Source organism: Dama dama, chromosome 13, assembly GCF_033118175.1.
Source record: "Dama dama isolate Ldn47 chromosome 13, ASM3311817v1, whole genome shotgun sequence".
Classification (NCBI taxonomy): domain Eukaryota; kingdom Metazoa; phylum Chordata; class Mammalia; order Artiodactyla; family Cervidae; genus Dama; species Dama dama.
This window is the reverse complement of record NC_083693.1, coordinates 15,998,296-16,018,923: the sequence shown is the minus strand read 5'-3', so window position 1 is coordinate 16,018,923 and position 20,628 is coordinate 15,998,296. Positions and strand designations below refer to the sequence as shown.

The 20,628-nt window shown below is 37.1% G+C and overlaps 1 protein-coding gene across 12 annotated transcripts in view; it reads left to right on the top strand.

Moving 5' to 3' along the window:
- MEF2A (myocyte enhancer factor 2A) overlaps positions 1 to 20,628 on the top strand; it is a 201,174-nt gene that overhangs the window by 168,002 nt on the left and 12,544 nt on the right. For 10 of the 12 annotated variants that reach the window (XM_061158584.1, XM_061158588.1, XM_061158583.1 and 7 more), the window contains one exon: positions 6,412 to 6,599. In XM_061158584.1, coding sequence (XP_061014567.1) covers positions 6,412 to 6,599 — 188 coding nt within the window. The remainder of the gene's footprint in view (positions 1 to 6,411; positions 6,600 to 20,628) is intronic. The other 2 variants (XM_061158591.1, XM_061158590.1) reach the window with 1 other exon arrangement.

Here is a 20,628-nt window from a genome sequence, read left to right as displayed (position 1 = left end):
GCAAATCTGGGGATACCAAGGGGCAGGAGGTTTGGCTTGGGATTAACACATGTACACTGTTGATACTGTGTATAAAATGGAAGACTAATGAGAACATCCTGTAGGGCACAGGAATTCTACTTAATGTACCGTGGTCACCTGAAGGGGAAGGAAATCTAAAAAGGAGGGAATTGTATGTATAGCGGGTTCATTTTGCTCTACAGTAGAAACTAACACATTGTAAAGCAACTATACTCCAATAAAAATTTAAAAGAGAAGAAGATAAAGTACAAGTCACATGTAATATTTGATAAAAAGCTAAGTGTTAAAAAAAAAAAAGATAAGTGTTTAGTGTACTTAAATGTGCAATGCAAAAAAGAAGCCCAACTAGTATTTTTAAAATTGAAAAGGATGTTCACTGTTGATAATAATCATAAATTCAAATGAAAATGAAAACAAAAATCCCCACCTAGTAATTGCCAACTATTGCCACTTTTTACTGTGACATAGAAAGCTGATGAAGGTGGGTAAAGCTGATGATCTGTTATGTGTTTGTAGCATTGTAAATTAGTAACAGTCATTTTGGAAAGTTATTGACAAAATGTTTCAGTAGTCATAAAAACACCTGTTTTCCTCTAAGATGTGTAAGAAATGTGTAAGTTATCACATTTCTAAGAATCTCTCCTAAAGAAATCAATCAGATTATGCAGAGGTTCCTTGCAACTTTATTTCTAGTAGGGAATAACAGGAAAATATCAACATATTCAACATACGAAAATTAAGTAAAGTTTTCAACTCAGTTCCTTTTTAGTTGTGATTTAAAACTATGCCAAAAATATATACACGGAAAGGAGAAGAAACCTAAAATGATTATAATAGTTAGAATAGTGGGAATGTGTGTTTTCCCTCGTTTTTTCTAGTTTTTGAACTTTGTTGTTCTTGTTGAGTCGCTGAGTCCTGTCCAACCCTTTACAACCCCATGAACTGCAGCACACCACCCTTCCTTGTCTTTCACTATCTATTGGAGTTTGCTCAAACTCATGTCCATTGAGTCAGTGATGCCATCCAACCATCTCATCCTCTGTCGCCCTCTTCTCCTATTGCCCTCAGTCTTTCCTAGCGTCAGGGTCTTTTCCATTGAGTCAGCTCTTTGCATCAGGTAGCCAAAGTATTGGAGTTTCAGCATCAGCACCAGTCCTTCCAATCAATGTTCAGTGTTGATTTCCTTTAGGATTGACTGGTTTGATCTCCTTGCAGTCCAAGGGAGGACTTGCAAGAGTCTTCTCCAACACCACAATTCAGAAACATCAATTCCTTGGCACTCAGCCTTCTTTATGGTCCACCTGTACATGACTACTGGAAAAAGCATAGCTTTAACTGTACGGACCTTTGTCAGCAAAGTGACGTCTCTGCATTTTAACATGCTGTTGTCTGGGTTTCGGAGAAGGCAATGGCACCCCACTCCAGTACTCTTGCCTGGAAAATCCCATGGATGGAGGAGCCTGGTAGGCTGCAGTCCATGGGGTCGCGAAGAGTCTGACATGACTGAACGACTTCACTTTCACTTTTCACTTTTATGCATTGGAGAAGGAAATGGCAACCCACTCCAGTGTTCTTGCCTAGAGAATCCCAGGGATGGAGTTGCACAGAGTCGGACATGACCGAAGTGACTTAGCAGCAGCAGTGTCTAGGTTTGTCATAGCTTTTCTTCAAAGGAACAAGCGTCTTTTAATTTCATGACTGCAGTTACCATCCACAGTGATTTTGGAGCCCAAGAAAATAAAATCTTGTCACTGTTTCCACTTTTCCCCCATCTATTTGCCATGAAGTGATGGGACTGGGTGCCATCTTAGTTTTTTGAATGTTGAGTTTTAAGCTAACTTTTTCACTAGGTTCTTTAGTTCCTCTTCAGTTTCTGCTTTTAAAGTGGTATCTGTCTATCTGAAGTTGTTGCTGTTTCTCCCGGTAATCTTGATTCCAGCCTGTGAGTCTTCCAACCCGGCATTTCACATGATGTACTCTGTGTATAAGTTAAATAAGCAGGGTGACAGATACAGCCTTGACAACATGGTACCTCTTCAGTCATAAAATTATTATAGTAAATTAGAGCATTCATTTGTTTTTTTCCTTATAAAATGATTTTGTGAGTATATTATATATGTTGTCCAAATAAAACCTGCTAGTTTTGCACGTATTATAAATTGTATACATTTATCATGTAGGCAGTCTGCTTATTGAGTATGGTTTACTAAGTAAATTTCTCTAGAGAGAATTTTCATTTAATACTCAGGTAATGCTATAATTCAGATGATTTTGGGAACTCTTTAACTTTGGGCCTATGTTCAAAGATCAAGCATGAAGTAAAATCACCAAAATCCAGCAATTTCACTTTTCTAAAACATGTAGAGAAAGAGAAAAAAATATACTGGAATAGAATGAGCTCAGTGAGATCTTGGAGTTGATTAGGGTTGAGTGAAGGTAATAAGGATTTGCATTACAACAGAGGCAATGAGAGTTAAAAAGAAGAGATAGGTAAGGAGAAAGGGATTATAAAGAAAGACTAGCAAAGCTTAATAGCTCTGTGAAAATGAGGATGGGTGGGATGGAGGAGACAGTAGAACAGTCATTTAATAACAGGTTGAGGTTGAAATGACAGCAGCATATCTGGGGGAAAGTTCCCACCAGTTGTGTGTGTATAGCCTGGAATTAGGAGACACAAAGCAGAAATACAGATTTAAGAGTCATTTTGAGGCAGTGGTTGAAGCTATGGGGATGCATGAAGTCTCTAAATAGAGAAGGAGAATGTAGCGTTTCAGGGACCGTGCACTCAGAAGAGGTTTAGAGGGAATACAGAAGAACCTGAATCTCATGATTTTCTGTTTTAGATCCTAAGTGTTTAATGGACAGAATCCATGTTCTTCATCATATAGAAATTTTCATTGAATCAAGTCAATAAGTCATCAGTGATTTTAAAACCCATCGTCTTTTTAAATTTTAGAAACTTCATTTCTTCATACAAATGACATAATTTTGTAGACTTTAAATATATTTTTATTTATTTACTTGTTTATTGAATAATCTGCTGAAAGTTTGATTTTATGAAAAATTTGTCAACTATGGCAGAGTTAATTATTAACCTTGCTTTGGATGGATTTTTCAGAATCTTTGGAGATTTTCAAAATCCTTCCCATATCAGTTCAACTTCTCAGATAGATTCATAGTAATAAGCCCTAGAAGAGTAGAATTAAGAACATGGGAGTGCTTTCCAGCCACTTCAGTGCAGTATTTCAGCTGATAAGATATTCTGAAATAGGAGCCAGATTGATATAATTGAATGACTTGCCTTAGAGCTATAGGACCGTAATTGAGATTAGCTTTGTCATCTTTCTAGCGGTATTAGTATGCAGTGCTAAGCATTTTTGTCACAATGGTATCAAGGCATAAGTTATCATAAAACCTGAAAACAGATTTTAATAAAAGTCACATTATATTGATTTTATTCATTTAGAGTCAGTACTTTATTCCTAAATTTATAGGCTGTGACAAGATGAGTTATATACTTAAAAGTATATACTTCAAAAGTCTGTCCCAACAATATCTTCTTTTTGGTCATAAAAAATGAACTGGAAGTAAGATGGCATACGTTAGGTGGTGTATCACTATACTCCACAAATAACGAATGGTATATCTGTCTCAGTCTGGCAAGTTACCAAATGCTTATTACATCATCTTGTAATCATCCACTGCAGACTCCAACTTCACACTCAGAAATGTCATGCACTTAGGTCCCCTTTCATTCTTGTAATTTGATTTTCATGGGTTACTCTGGTACCATATCTAACTGAAAAACATCATATATTCCTCATGGGAAAAGTTAGTATTTCTTGATAATGCATTTTTCTAAATTATACCTTTGGATCATTTTATAATGTATTTGAGAGGAAATACTGCTTTATCCTTCAGGTTTGAGTGCAAATCAAGTAAATAAGAATCTTTTATATATTATCAGAGAAATTAAGAACACATTCATGCCTTTTTTTTAAGAGAAATATTTTTAATCTGTACTTACTAATGTCAACCTTCCATTCTGTTGGTTTCTATTAAACTTTCCTGCTTTTGTGTAAAATTATTTGATGAGCATTTTATATCCAGATGACTTGCTTAGCCGTTCAGTCACTCAGTCGTGTCCAACTCTTTGTGACCCCATGAACCACAGCATGCCAGGCCTCCCTGTCCATCACCAACTCCCGGAGTTTACTCAAACTCATGTCCATTGAGTCTGTGATGCCATCCAACCATCTCATCCTCTGTCATCCCCTTCTCCTCCTGCCCTCAATCTTTCCCAGCATTGGGGTCTTTTCCAATGAGTCAGCTCTCTGCATCAGGTGGCCAAAGTATTGGAGTTTCAGCTTCAGCATCCGTCCTTCCACTGAATATTCAGGACTGATTTCCTTTAGGATTGACTGCTTTGATCTCCTTTCAGTCCAAGGGACTCTCAAGGGCCTTCTCCAACACCACAGTTCAAAAGTTATCAATTCTTCGGCACTCAGCTTTCTTAATGGTCCAACTCTCACATCCATCCATACATGACTACTGGAAAAACCATAGCTTTGACTAGATGGACCTTTGTAGCAAAGTAATGTCTCCGCTTTTTAATATGCTGTCTAGGTTGGTCATAGCTTTTCTTTCAACGAGCAAGCGTCTTAATTTCATGGCTGCAGTTAGCATCTGCAGTGATTTTGAAGTCTTTCAGTGTTTCCATTGTTTCCCCATCTGTTTACCATGAAGTGATGGGACCAGATGCCATGATCTTAGTTTTCTGACTGTTGAGGTTTAAGCCAGCTTTTTCACTCTCCTCTTTCACTGTCATCAAGAGGCTCTTTAGTTCTTCGCTTTCTGCCGTAAGGGTGGTGTCATAGGCATATCTGAGGTTATTGATATTTCTCCCAGCAATCTTGATTCCTACTTGTGCTTCATCCAGCCCGGCATTTGGCATGATATATTCAGCTTATAAGTTAAATAAGCAAGGTGACGATATACAGCCTTGTTGTACTCCTTTCCTGATTTGGAACCAGTCTATTATTCCATGTCCAGCTCCAACTGTTGCTGCTTGATACACATACAGATTTCTCAGGAGGCAGGTAAGGTGGTGTGGTATTCTCATCTCTTTAAGAATTTCCACAGTTTGTCATGATCTACACAGTCAAAGGCTTTGGTGTAGTCAGTAAAGCAGAAGTAAATTGTTTTTCTGAAACTCTTTTGCTTTTTTGTTGATCCAGCGGATGTTGTCAGTTTGACCTCTGGTTCCTCTGCCCTTTCTAAATCCAGCTTGAACATCTGGAGGGTCACAGTTAATGTACTGTTGAAGCCTACTTGGAGAATTTTGAGCATTACTTTGCTAGTGTGTGAGAGGAGTGCAATTGTGCAGTAGTTTGAACATTCTTTGGCATTGCCTCTCTTTGGGATTGGAATGAAAGCTGACCTTTTCCAGTCCTGTGGCCACTGCTGAGTTTTCCAAATTTGCTGGCATATTGAGTGTTGGACTTTAACAGCATCATCTTTTAGGATTTGAAATAGCTCAACTGGAATTTCATCACTGCTGCTAGCTTTATTCATAGTGATGCTTCCTAAGGCCTACTTGACTTCACATTCTAGGATGTCTGGCTCTAGGTGAGTGATCACACCATCTTGGTTATCTGGGTCATGAAGATCTTTTGAGTATAGTTCTTCTGTGTATTCTTGCCACTTCTTAATATCTTCAGCTTCTGTTAGGTCCATACTGTTTCTTTCCTTTATTGTGTCTATCTATGCATGAAATGTTCCCTTGGTATCTCTAATTTTCTTGAAGAGATGTCTAGTCTTTCCCATTCTCTTGTTTTCCTCTATTTTTCTAAATCCTAAGGAAAGTTAAAAAGTAGGAATTAGATGATTAAAGTTATAGAAATTACAAATATTTAATGAAGACCTGAGTGGCAGCTAAAGAAATAGAACAGCTATAGGTAGAGCTGTAAAGAAGAAGTACTTGGTGAAGATAAGGCTTTAGAGCTGAGTGCTAAATAAGCTTCAGTTAAGGAGATGCCCTGAATTTAGTAGGAATGCCCTTGTTTTCTTGTGAGAATGAATAGGTTGGTCTCAGGCATCTTCTTATATCCCCCATCATCTTGGTCCTCAGTCAGAGAGATCCCTTAGGAACATCCTTGTGTTTCAAGTTTCTCTCAGCAGGTCCAAGTAGTAAGGCTGGAAACAAGTGGTGTTAGTCTTAATGTATTTCAGACTAGGTTGTTTGTTTGTTTTTTTTTGCTTATTCAAAGATAACATGGTTATGAGTTTTATTATAAGAATCACTTGAAACCTGGGACTGAGGAAAACGTATATGTACCAAAATATTTTAATGACTCGTTTCACGTAATGAGTGAATTCCCTTTTTTCCAGGGAATGGATTTGTAAACTCAAGAGCTTCTCCAAATTTGATCGGAACTACTGGTGCAAATAGTTTAGGCAAAGTTATGCCTACAAAGTCTCCCCCTCCTCCAGGTGGTGGCAATCTTGGAATGAACAGTCGAAAACCAGATCTTCGAGTTGTCATACCCCCTTCCAGCAAGGGCATGATGCCTCCACTGGTACGTTAAACCTTTCTTAAATTTCATTCTTTAAAACATGCATTTTATACATAGTATGTGTTTTCCTTTGGAATTTTCTGTACTTCCATGAGATCTAGACTTTTTCCTAATGAGTATTTCTATTGGAAATTAGCATTTGAAGAGACAAGTCTATTTTAAATACACAGAAACAGATTATAAAAAAAAAAAACTTAATGGTTATTTAAAATTAAAGCTAAATATGGAGAAGTTATTATGTTAATTTTCATTTACTGGACTGGAATCTTTACTTAGAGATCTCATCCTCAATTTAATAAATTAAACTTGACTTAAGTACTTCTCTGTGCTTTTGCATACTTTCAGTATCTTTAGCACATTCTTTTCTGTAAAAAAAACAACTCTATTTGTTAGAAAGTTCTACATACAAAGAGAACTATTGTAGAATAGGAAAGAATGCATAAAAACTTCTGCTAATAAGTTTTTTTGTTTATTCCTTTTCAAATAACCTTCCCATTTAACTTTATAAAGAATACAGGTATTCCCACTCTAGCCCTTAACAATGTTCCAGCCTCGTTTGCTTTTGAATCCTAGGTCTATGAAGAAGGGGAGAACATTTATCACCTTAGCTTTCTACAGAAAAAGTTATATATGCAAGTTTTATCTGTTTGACTACGAACAATCAATGTGATGTCCCAGGTGGTCTTTCTACTATGCAGCTGCTGAACTTGTAGTTTGATTGATTTTTAAGTGATTTTTAAGCAGTGCTATCAGGGTTTAGATAATTATTCTACACTGTATAATACTTTATGGGTTCCCAGACATCTTTATATGCATTGTATCATTTGAATCTCAAACTGTGATCTTGGCTAGGTAAGATAAGGAGACCAAGGGAAAGGTCAGTACTGGTCCAGCATAGTACAAAAGAGAGCCAGAACTAAAACTCATTAAGTCAAAAAGCCAAGTGCTTTTTCATTCAGAGATATAGAAAACTGAAAACTTGCTTCCAGCATTGCACTAAAAAAATGTTGGATGAGCAAGTTCATAGTTTTCCTTGAACACATTGTAGTATTGAGATTTCAGGGCAACCAGCTAGCCCAGTCTCTAGGGAGGGACAGATACTGCAGGTAGAGGACGTTGGAGCACTGACTTACCCGGGCAAGACACAGGTAATGAGTTAAGCTAGGGTGGTTGGTGAATTGCTGGAGGCCAAGTGTTCACTGGCATAACTCTGTGAAACCTCTGGGATAGCAATATAGGGCAAGTCTTAAGCTCTCTTGCAGAAAAAATTGGGAATGTTCTGAAAAAATCTCCTGTTTGGTATACAGCTGGGATCAGGGAAGAGCAGTCACTACAGCATGGGCAAAAAGTTTTCCCTGGGTACTTCTGTTTCACTCTATGGAATAGGAGTCTTAATCTGTGAGGAGAGGAACAACACAAATGGTCGCCCTTAGGAGACTGGAGAATTCCCACTGTACTAGGGAAATGGGAAAGGGAAATTCTCTCAGCCTGCAGTGAAGGAGAAGGACCAGTGCCATAATCATGGCAGAATTTCTGAAAAGGCTATAGCCTAATGCATAACACAAAGGAGAAAGCTTAAAACTGAGAATGTAGTAGTTTTCTTTGGGGAAAAAACAAGTAAAAAACCTCTAGCAAACCAGTCTCCCACTGCCCCCAGAGGCATTTGAGGCCCGTGGTAACTATACTGAAGGTAACAATACCAACAATGAAACACAAACTCAGCCTAGTTCTTAAATTAAATTAACTCAAACTCTGCACTAAAGGCCTGGCAGGAGGAAGACCTATAGGTCTACTGTAAGTAAAAATTGCCCAAACTGAAATGTAAACAGAAGCTGTTACTGTTCTCAGTCGTGTCTGACTCTTTTCCACCCCATGGACTGCAGCACACCAGGGTTTCCTGTCCTTCACCATCTCCTGGAGTTTGCACAAACTCGTGTCCATTGAGCCGATAATGCCATCCAACCATCTCATCCTCTGTCTCCCACTTTTCCTCCTGCCCTCCATCTTTCCCAGCATCAGGATTTTTTTCTAGTAAGTTGGGTCTTCACATCAGGTGGCCAAAGTATTGGAGCTTCAGCATCAGTCCTTCCAGTGAATCAGTTCAGTTCAGTTCAGTCGCTCAGTCGTGTCTGACTCTTTGCGACCCCATGAACCACAGCATGCCAGGCCTCCCTGTCCATCACCAACTCCCGGAGTTTACTCAAACTCATGTTCATTGAGTCTGTGATGCCATCCCACCATCTCATCCTCTGTCATCCCCTTCTCCTCCTGCCCTCAATCTTTCCCAGCATCAGGGTCTTTTCCAATGAGTCAGCTCTCTGCATCAGGTGGCCAAAGTATTGTAGTTTCAGCTTCAACATCAGTCCTTCCAGTGAACACCCAGGACTGATCTCTTTTAGGATAGACTGGTTGGATCTCCTTTCAGTCCAAGGGACTCTCAAGAGTCTTCTCCAACACCACAGTTCTGGTTAATTTCCTTTAGGATTGACTGGTTTGATCTTGGTTTGCTGTCCAGAAGGCTCTCAGGAGTCTTCTCCAACACCACAGTTCAAAAGCATCAATTCCTTGGCTCTCAGCCTTCTTTATGGTCCAACTCTCACACCCATGCATGACTACTGGAAAAACCATAGCTTTGACTAGATGAACGTTTGTCAGCAAAGTGATATCTCTGCTTTTCAATATACTGTCTAGGTTTGTCATGGCTTTTCTTCAAGGAATAAGCATAGTTTAATTTCATGGCTGCAGTCACTATCCACAGTGATTTTGGAGCCCACAAAAATAAAATCTGTTGCTGTTTGCATTTTCCCCCATCTGTTTTCTATGAAGTGATGGGACTGGATGCCATGATCTTCGTGTTTTGAATGTTGAGTTTTAAGCCAACTTTTTCACTCTCCTCTTTCACCTTCATTGAGAGGCTCTTTAGTTCCTCTTCACTTCTGCCATTAGGGTTGTATCATCTACATATCTGAGGTTTTTTATTTCTCCTGGCAATCTTGATTCCAACTTGAGCTTCATCCAGCCTGTCATTTCACATGATGTACTCTGTGTGTAAATTAAATAAACAGGGTGACAATATACAGCCTTGACGTACTCCTTTCCCAATTTAGAACCAGTCTCTTGTACCATGTCCAGTTCTAACTGTTGCTTCCTGACCTGCACACAGATTTCTCAGCAGGCAGATAAGGTGGTGGGGTATTCACATCTCTTTAAGAATTTTCCAGTTTGTTATGATCCACACAGTCAAAGGCTTTATCGTGGTCAGGAAGCAGAAGTAGATGTTTTTCTGGAATTCCTTTGCTTTCTCTATGATCTAACGGATGTTGGCAGCTTGATCTCTGGTTCCTCTGCCTTTTCTAAATCTAGTTTGTACATCTGAGGGTTTTCTCGATTCACGTACTATTGAAGCCTAGCTTAAAGGATTTTGAGCACTACCTTGCTAGCATGTGAAATGAGTGCAGTTGTGCAGTAGTTTGAACATTCTTTGGCATTGCCTTTCTTTAGGATTGGAATGAAAGCTGACCTTTTCCATTCCTGTGGCCACTGCTGAGTTTTCCAAATTTGCTGGCTTATTGAATGCAGCACTTTAACAGCATCATCTTTTCAGATTTGAAATAGTTCATTTGACATTCCATCACCTCTTTGTTCATAGTAATGATTCCTAATGCCCATGTAACTTCACACTCTAGGATGTCTTACTCTAGGTGAGTGATCATACCATTGTGATTATCCAGGTCATTGAGACCTTTTTGTACATTTCTTCTGTGTATTCTTGCCACCTCTTTTTAATCTCTTCTGCTTCTGTTAGGTCCATACTGTTTCTGTCCTTTAATGTACCCATCTTGCATGAAATATTCCTTGGTATCTGTTAAGGTTCTTGAAGAGATGTCTAGTCTTTCCCATCCTGTTGTTTTCCTCTATTTCTTTGCACTATTCACTTAAGAAGTCTTTCTTCTCTCTCCTTGCTATTCTTTAGAACTCTGCATTTAGATGAGTATATCTTTCATTTTCTCCTTTGCCTATCCCTTCTCTTCTTTCCTCAGCTATGTGTAAGGCCTCTTCAGACAACCATTTTGCTTTGTTTTATTTCTTTTTCTTGGGGATGGTTTGGTCACTGCCTCCTGTACAGTGTTATAAAAATCCATCCATAGAATTACCCAGACTGAAATGTAAAGAGAAGAGTCAAAAGAAAACAAAAAACAAAGTAATATTTCCTCTCAACCTAGAATTCTGTACCTAGCAAAAATATCTTTCAAGATATGAAAAAGAAATAAAAACTTTCTCAAACAAAAATGTGGGAATTTATTGCCAAGAGACATACAAAAAAATATTAAAGGATGTCCTTTGGAAGAAGGAACATGCTACCAAAAAATTCTTGGGTCTGTACAATAAATAAAGAACAATGGAAATGGAATAAATGAAGATAAAAACAAAGTTAATTTTGTCTTCCATTTTATAAATTTCAATTTTAGAACAGTTTTAAATTTATATAAAGATTGCAAAGATAGTACAGAAAGTTCCTATATGCTTCACACTCAGTTTCTCCTGTTACTAACAGATTAGTATTACAGCTAATGAGTCAATGCTGATAAAGTGCTATAAAGTTCATTTATAAATTGTTTTAAAGTCCAGAGTATTCAAATAGTCTTAGTTTTTAACCTTATGTCTTTTTCTGTTCTGGAATGCAATCCAAGATACCATGTCAAATTTAGTAGTCATGTCTTTTTAGGCTCTTCTTGTCTTTGATATTTATCTAAGACTTTACTTACTTTAATGACCTTGACAATTCTGAGGAGTACTGGTCAGATATGCTGTAGAATGTTCCTCAGTTGCAGTGTTTCTGATGTTTTCCTCATGGTTAGGCTGGTGTTACACATTTGAGGGAGGAAGGTCATGGAACTAATGTGCCCTTTTCGTCACATTATATCAAGGGTACATACTATCACCGTGACTGTTGATCACTTTGATCACCTTGCTGGTGTAGTATTTCACTGGCTACTCTTTTCCCCCTTCCCATACTGCCCTCTTTGGAAGGAAGTTACTGTGTGAGGCCCACATATAAGGAATGGCAGTTATATTCCACCTCTTTTAGGGCATATTATACACATACATTATTTGGAGTTCTTCTGCACAGGTCACTTATTGTTCTGTCTCATTTAATCATTTATTTATATTAATATGAACTCATGTACATTGACTTTATACTTTGGGTTGTAGTAGTACTAAATTTTGTTAATATATGATTCTACCAGTGCTGGTTTATTCTGTTGCTCAGATTGTTCCAGCTTTAGCTCTTGAGGACTATTCACTTGGTTCCTGTCCCCTTTTATATGCCCTTGTTGTTGTGGGGGTTTTTTAGCAGGGGAAAAGGTAGGGGAGTTACTGTTTTATTTTCTGGTTACTTTGGAATGCTTCAGGATCATCTTGTGTATTTTCTGCTCAAGTTCTAGAATCAGGCATTTCTCTGAGGAACCTTGGCTGTTTTTTGGAGAATGTTATTAGAAACCAAGATCTGGCTATCTTCCCTCTTCTTACTTGCTTCAAAAGATAGTTGACTCTCTAAAGCAAAAGCAGTGGCAGTGACTTTTGTGTTTACGGCACATGTAGAAATAAAATATATTAATATTAAGTTGGTGAAAGAGTAATTGTGGTTTTGGATCATGAATTTTATATCACTCTAACTAGGTTCAAACATATCTTTATTAATCAAAAGAGCAATCATTATAATCAACACATTTTTGCCAACAAGAAATAAGTTTATTTATTCCTATAGAATAAAAACCCATGCTTTGGGATTCAGCGAACTCTTGGAAAGCGTTTTCTGCCTCCTGCTGGTTGTGGAAGCATTTTCTCTGCAAGAAGTTGTCAAGATGCTTGAAGAAGTGGTAATCGGTTGGCAAGAGGTCAGGTGAATAAGGTGGATGAGGCAAAACTTCATAGCCCTATTCATTCAACTTTTGAAGTGTTGATTGTGCAATGTGTGGTCGGATGTTGTCCTGGAGAAGAATTGGGCCCATTCTGTTGACCAATTTCCGCTGTAGGCATTGCAGTTTTTGATGCATCTCATTGATTTGCTGAACATACTTCCCACATGTAATGGTTTCATGAGGATTCAGAAAACCATAGTGGATAAGACAGGCAACAAATCACCAAACAGTGACTGTGATCTTTTTTTGGTACAAGTTTGGCTTTGGGAAGTGCTTTGGAGCTGAGTCTAACCACTGAACTGGTCGTTGCTGGTTGTCGTATAAAATCCATTTTTCATCATACATCACAATCCCATCAACCACTGATTCATCATTGTTGCATAGAATAAAAGAAGATGACACTTCAAAATGACAGTTTCTTTTATTTTTCAGTCAGCTCCTGTGGCACCCACTTATTGAGCTTTTACACCTTTCCAGTTTGCTTTAAATGCCAACCGACTGTACAATGGTCAGTGTTTAATTCTTTGGCAACTTCTGCTGTAGTTGTAAGAGGATCAGCTTCGATGATCCTCTCACTTGGTCATTGTCAATTTCTGATGGCTGGCCACTGTTCTCCTCATCTGCAAGGCTTTCTCTCCTTTGCAAAACTTCTTCAACTACCACCGCTCTGTACATTTGTTAACAGTTCCTGGGTCAAATGCGTTGTTGATACTGCAAGTTGTCTCTGCTGCTTTACAATCCATTTTAAACTTGAATAAGAAAATTGCTTGAATTTGCTTTTTGTCTTAACTCATTTCTCTAGTCTAAAATAAATATAAACAGCAAGTGGTAAGTTATTATGGAGGAGGAAATGGCAACCCACTCCAGTATTCTTGCCTGGAGAATTCCGTGGACATAGGAGCCTGGCAGGCTCCAAGAGGTCACAAAGAGTCGAACACGACCATGATTAATACACACACAAAGTAAATCATTAGCAGAAAAATAAAGTGAGAATTGTACATTAAAATGATGTATGACATAACCACATTTATTTAAGAATGTATTCCAATATTAAACAGCAAAGTTCAACAGTGTGAAAGCACAATTACTTTTGTACTAACCTAATATGACAGAGTGGAGAATTAGAAATATACTTTTATAGGTCTTTACACATGATGAGGTATACATTTGAAGGTTAACTCAAATTAACTGAAAGTATATATTGTAAACCCTAGTAAAACTATAGGAAATAAAAAAAGGTATAAATGACAAGTCAATAGAGATAAAATGGAAATACAAAATATGCTCCAGTATCCCAAGAAATGGGAGAAAAGGCAGAAAATAAAGAACAGATGGAGCAAATGAAATATAGCTAGCAAGATTGTAGATTTTAATCCAAACTATACAAGTAAACATCAAAAGACAAAATGCCAGATTGGTTTTTTAAAAAAAAGGTCATAATATATAATGTCTGTAAGGACCCCACTTTAAGTATAAAGACATAGGTAAAAAGATGGAGAAAAATATACTATGCAAACATTAGCCAAAAGAAAGCTAGTAAAGCCATATTAAGTTCAAACAATGTAGACTTCACAATAAGGAATATTATCACAGATAAAGAAGAATATTTGCTGACAAATATTTGCCAACAAGGGTCTGTCTAACCAAAGCTTTAGTTTTTCCAGTAGTCGTGTATCAGTGTGCAAGTTGGGCCATAAAGAAAGCTGAGCGCCAAAGAGTTGATGCTTTTGAACTGTGGTGTTGGAGAAGACTCTTGAGAGTCCCTTGGACTCATATTGGACTGCAAAGAGATCAAACCAGTCAATCCTAAAGGAAATCAGTCCTGAATATTCATTGGAAAGACTGATGGTGAAGCTGAAACTCCAGTACTTTGGCCACCTGATGCAAAGAACTGACTCATTGGAAAAGACTCTGATGCTGGGAAAGACTGAAGGCAGGAGAAGGAGATGACAGAGGTTGAGATGGTTGGATGGCATCACTGGTTGAGATGGTTGGATGGCATCTCCGACTTGATGGACATGAGTTTGAGCAAGCTCTGGGAATTGGTGATGGACAGGGAAGCCTGGTGTGCTGCAGTCCACGGGGTCACAAAGAATCTGACATGCCTGAGCAACTGAACTGAAAGAAGAATATTACATATTCCAAGAAATATCTTTAATGTGTATGCACCTAACAGTAAACATTCAAAATACAGTAAGCAAAGATGATACAACTAAAAAGTGGAAGAGAAAACTCCATAATTGTAGTTGGAACATTCAACACTCTTCTCTCAGTAGTTGATAGAACAAGTAGGCAGAAAATTCAGTTAAGGATCTGGGTGGCTGAGAAATATTCAACCAGCCTGATGTAAGAAACATTTATAGAACCCGTCATTTTGCATAGCAGAACATATATTTCTTCTTTAGAGCACTTGCAACATGCAGTAGGGTATTGTGTATCATAAAACAAACCTCGGCAAATTTCAAAGAATTGAAATCATACGTATTACAGTCTCTGACCATAATAAAATCAATAACAGAAAGACAACAGGAAAACCTCCACATATAGAATTAAAGAACATGTTTTTAAATATCTTATGGGTCGAAGACCAACTATCAAGAGAAATTTTGAAATCTATAGCATATCAGAATTTTGGAGACCAACTAGGAGGAGTGTTGAGAGGGGAAATTCATAGTACTTATATTAGAAAAGAGGAAGGAAGAGGAAAAAGAGTGAACTTAACCCTAAGGAACCAGAAGAAAAGGAAAAAATGAGCAGAAATTAATGAAACTTAAAAGAGAAAGACAGTAGAGAAAAGGAGTCAAACCAAAGGCTGATTCTAAGTTTATCACTATAATTTACCATGTTAAAAGAATTCAACTTTTATTCATAATAAAAATAACTTTCACCAAACTAGGGGAAGAAAGGAACTCTTTTAACCTAATGAAGACTGTTTTCAGAAATCCTGCAACTAATATACTTAATAAGAGGAAACTTCAGTCTTTTAGTAAAATAATATTAGAAACTAGACAGTGATGTTTTATTCTCACCACTCATATTCAACATTGTGCTGGAAGTCCTGGATGAGGCAGTAAGGCAAAAAAATTAAATGCATACAGGGCATAACCAAATAAATATTTCTTAAAAAAATGTGTGGTACTGGGGAAAAGATGAGCACCACAGGTCAAAGAGAGCCCAGAAAATATATTCAGTTGGTTTTTTACAAAGATAGTAAGGCTATTCAATGGAGTAAGGATAATAGTCAGTACAACTAATAGTGCTGCAGCAATTTAGCATCAGTATGCAAAAACAGAACCTCAAAATGTAATTCTTAACCCTATACAAAAATTAACTCAAAATGTATTATAGATCCAAATGTAAAACACAAAACTGTGACACTTTAGAAGAAAACATTGGAGAATTGCACCAAAAGCATAATCCATAAAAAATGGATATATTGCTATTTATCAAAGTTTAAGATTCACTCCATGAAAAGGCCCTGTTCAGAGAATAAAAAATCAGTGTACAGATTAGGAGAGAATATTTATAAAATCACTGATCTAGTAGAAGACTTGTATCCAGAATGATACAACTACACACCTGTTAGAGTGGCTAAAATTACAAAAACAAAACCAAAAAAACTATAAGTGCCAAGTTCTGGCAAGGATGCCAGAATTCTCATGTATTCCTACTTAGAATGCAAAATAGTAGCCCCACTTTGGAAAGCAGTTTGGCAACTTCTTATAAAGTTAAATATGTATTTGTCATACAACCCAACAGTCTTGCTTCTAGAGAATTTATTCAAGTGAATTGAAAACCATGCTTATACAGAAACTGTATTTTTCACTAATTTCCCCCAAAGAAAACAACAGAAATAACCTTCCAGCAGCTCAATGCATATACACACTCTGGTACATCTGCAGAAAGGAATATTGCTCAGCAATTAAAAAAAAAAAAAGGATGAATTTAATTCACGACAATATAAATGAATCTTAAATGAATTTTGCTAATTGAAAGAAACCAAATCCAAAGATATAGTATATGATTGCATTTATATTTCATTCTGGAAAATGCAGAACAGATAAGTGGTTGCAAGGGGTAAGGAGAGAAGTTGACTACAAAAGGAGTGGTATAGGGAATTTTTGAGGGGATATGATACTGTATTGTTGGATACATGAATCTATGCTTTTGATAAAACCTACAAAACTATACAATACAGAGTGGTTTTTTTTTTAACTATATGCAATTTAAAAAATCAACCAGGATTCCAGGGGAACCCAAGATGAAATACATGAATAATTATTAAAAATGAGTGATACGATATGGAAGGGGATGAACTGGTCTAAATAACTTTGGAAACTATTGCTCAAGATGGTAAATTTGTTACACACACACACACACACACACACACACCCTTAAATAAGTGAATACTATACATTGTAGATAAAGCTGGTTTTTTGAGAAATAAAGTTTCAGTTAAGCAAGGTGGATGGGAAGGTTATAATGAACCCTGTTTTTCTGGATTGTAGTTGGAGGTTTCAGAATAAATGTATTTTTTTAACATATATACAGATAGATACAAAAGTATAGATGTGTGTACACATGAATTCGAATACATCTGATATTTCCTAGCTCTGACTGCTGAGTCTTAAATCAGTGAAACCTGGAAACTGAGCGCACCTAGCTCTCAGGTCCTAGTTTCTAAGCTCCATTCTCCAATGACAGCAATCAAGCCTCCTTGGAGAAGTGATTGATTGTAGAGCTAGGGCCAGGAAAATACACAATGATCCAGAGGTGCCAGCGGATGAGGAAATATATGTCAAGTCATAGGAACCAACTTTTCAGAGGAGCTCCCAATGGCCAGATCTAGAATAATTTAAACAACAAAAAATATTATTGGATTATAACACAAAGAATGAAAAATAGTGAGATTATTACTTAGTGACTGAATAAATAAACGGAGAAAGGGACAGCTCTTCCTTAGAGATGTACTCTAATTAATGCATGTAGAAAGTCTTGCTTACAAGAAATGGGGGACAGAAAGGCCTCTGTGCCTGGGAGCCCCACAGGGCCCTACTCGGTTTCAGACTCTTCACAAAAATTAACTCAAAATGGATTGCAGACCAAAATTTTTAAATGCAAAACTCAGATATTCTTAGACAATAATAAATAAGAAAACCTAAATGACCTTGGGTACAGTGATGCATTTTTGGATGTGACACTATTGGCATGATCCACACAGAAATAACTGCAAAAGATGTCAAGAGAATGAGAATACCAGCCAAAGACTGGGAGAAAATACTTACAAAGGACACTTCCAATAAAGGACTTCTACCCAGACTATACAAAGAACTCTTTAAGACTCAACAATAAGAAAACAACTCAATTATAAAGTGGGCCAAAGACCTTAATAGACAGCTCATCAAAGAAGATATACAGATGAAAAAATAAACATATGAAAAGACATTCCACATCATATGTTATTAGGGAAATGCAAAATAAACAACAATGATATACTACTACATGCATGTTAGAATGACCAAAATCTGGAACACTGAGAACACGAAATGCTGGTGAGTTTGTGGAACAATAGGAATTGTCACAAATTGCTGGTGGTAATGCCAAATGGTAAGCAACTTTGGAAGACAGGTGATTTCTTACAGAACTGCTGCTGCTAAGTCGCTTCAGTTGTGTCCAACTCTGTGTGACCCCACAGACGGCAGCCCACCAGGCTTCTCCGTCCCTAGGATTCTCCAGGCAAGAATATTGGAGTGGGTTGCCATTTCCTTCTCCAACGCATGCATGCATGCTAAGTCGCTTCAGTCATGACCGACTGTGCAGCAGCCCACCAGGCTCCTCTGTCCATGGGATTCTCTAGGCAAGAATGTTGGAGTCGGTTGCCATTTCCTTCTCCACTTACAAAACTAAGCATACTTTTACCATATGATCCAGCAGTCACACTCCTAGGTATTTACCGGCATAAAAACTTGCACATGGATGTTTATAGCAGCTTTATTCATAATTGTCAAAACTTAGAAGCAACCAAGATGTTCTTTAGTGGGTAACTAGATAAAATGTGGTATATCCAGACAATGGAGTACTTTTCAGTGCTAAAAGAAATAAGCGATTGAGCCATAAAAAGAAATGGAGGAAAATTAAATACATGTTACTAAGTGAAAGAAGCCAATCTGAAAAGGCTACATCCTGCATGGTTCCAACATTCTGGAAAAGGCAAAAACTATGAAAATAGTAAAAAAGATCAGGGGTTGGAGGAACGGAGGGATGAATAGGCAAAGCATGGAGCATTTTAGTGCAGTGAAACACTCTGATATTATAATGGTGGATACATTTGAACAAACCCCTAGAATATGCAACACCAAGAATAAACCCTAATGTAAACTAGGGATGTTGGGTGATAATGGTAACAAGTGTACCACTTTGGTAATAGGGAAAGCTATGTATATGTGAGAGCAGGGAGTTTATGGAAAATCTCTGTGTATGCCCCTCAATTTTGCTGTCAGCCTAAACTGCTCAAAAAATAAAGGTTTAAAGAAAAAAAATAGCAAAATAAATAATAATATTACTGGATTATAACACAAAGAATTTAAAAAATAATGAGACTGTTACTTAGTGATTGAATAAATAAATGTAGAAGGGACAGCTCTTCGTTAGAGAAGAATTCTAATCAACACATGTAGAAAGAATAAGAGAAATGGCAAATCACCATTATAATACAATAGTGCAGACCTTGAAGGCAAGGTCAATGAATGAGTGCTAAAGTTAGCAAAAATTTAAGGAGAAACAGGATATTTAATAAGTCTCAGAATGTTACTCCCCAAATAATCATTGATTATAAAAAGAAAAATAGTGATTTTTATAGTGGAGAATCCTAGTCATTTTTTCATCTTTCAGGAACTGGATGTGGAATACTGCCACTATACTTCAGAAATAAAAACTATAGGAAGTTTCATTTAAGGCATAGAAATAGGTTTATAAGAATTGTAATAAACTGCAAAATTGATGGACAAACTACAAGTTTGACATTTAGCAACTTGTCAGTTATCGTGGTCTTTTTTTTAAGAGTTCATGAAGCATCTCTGTGGAATTGTAAAATCTGCCCCAGAAACTATTAGTATTTACACTGTTATCCCTATAAGTTAAAGTGAAAACTGAATACACACACACCCATAGTATTTTGATGTGTCTTAACAGTTGGAGATGGGTGAAGATATCTATAACAACACAGTTGAAGAGGATTTTGCCACGTTTGAAACAGCAGTTTATAGGCCAGGTAGTTATTTTTCAGTCAGTAATGAGCCTCACTCCTGGTTCACACTTGTCTGCAGATAAACCTGCTTTCAGGTTGGGACTTCATGTATCGCTGATGCTTATAAAGATACCTTTCACAGATTGACGGAGAAGCTTGACTCACTCAAGTAAAATAATTTAAGAAAACTAGTTGGATTATTCTAGCTTATTCATATTTTTAGATGTGTAGAAAGAAAAGGAGCAATATGTTTCATTCTTTTCTGTATGATTTATCAATTCATTTCTCCTCTCATTTTCTTTATTTAGGTGATTTATCAGTTCATTTTTCCTCTCATTTTCTTTATGTGGCTTTTCTCCATTGAAGTTACTATACTCATTTGAAAATTGTATTTGCAAATGATAAATATATAAATTTGTAAAGCTATTGTACTTATTAACAGATATTTGAGTTCTTATTGTTTCATAATACTGCGTTAGTTACTGTGGGAGAAAAGAAAACAAAATAATTTCTGCCCACCACAGAATTTAATTAAGATAAATGTACATGTGTAACCAGGTAGGGTAGGGATGGGAGGATTTAGATGTAAGTATTGAGCAAATTTCAGAAGATTGTGAAGGACAGGGAAGCCTGATGTGCTGCAGTTCATGGGGTCACAAAGAGTCGGACACAACTTAGCGTCTGAACAAACGAAAACAAAAAAAAAAAAGTGTTTGTTAGCATTCTCCAGATTCCAAACAGAAACTAGTTTCATGATTAGGAAATCCTTTTATATGTTATCACAGCATGGCATAAGAGCAGAACAAACTGGGGTAGGAGGGTCTTTAAATCCTGGCCCTAGAGATTTTAAAAGAATCTTTCC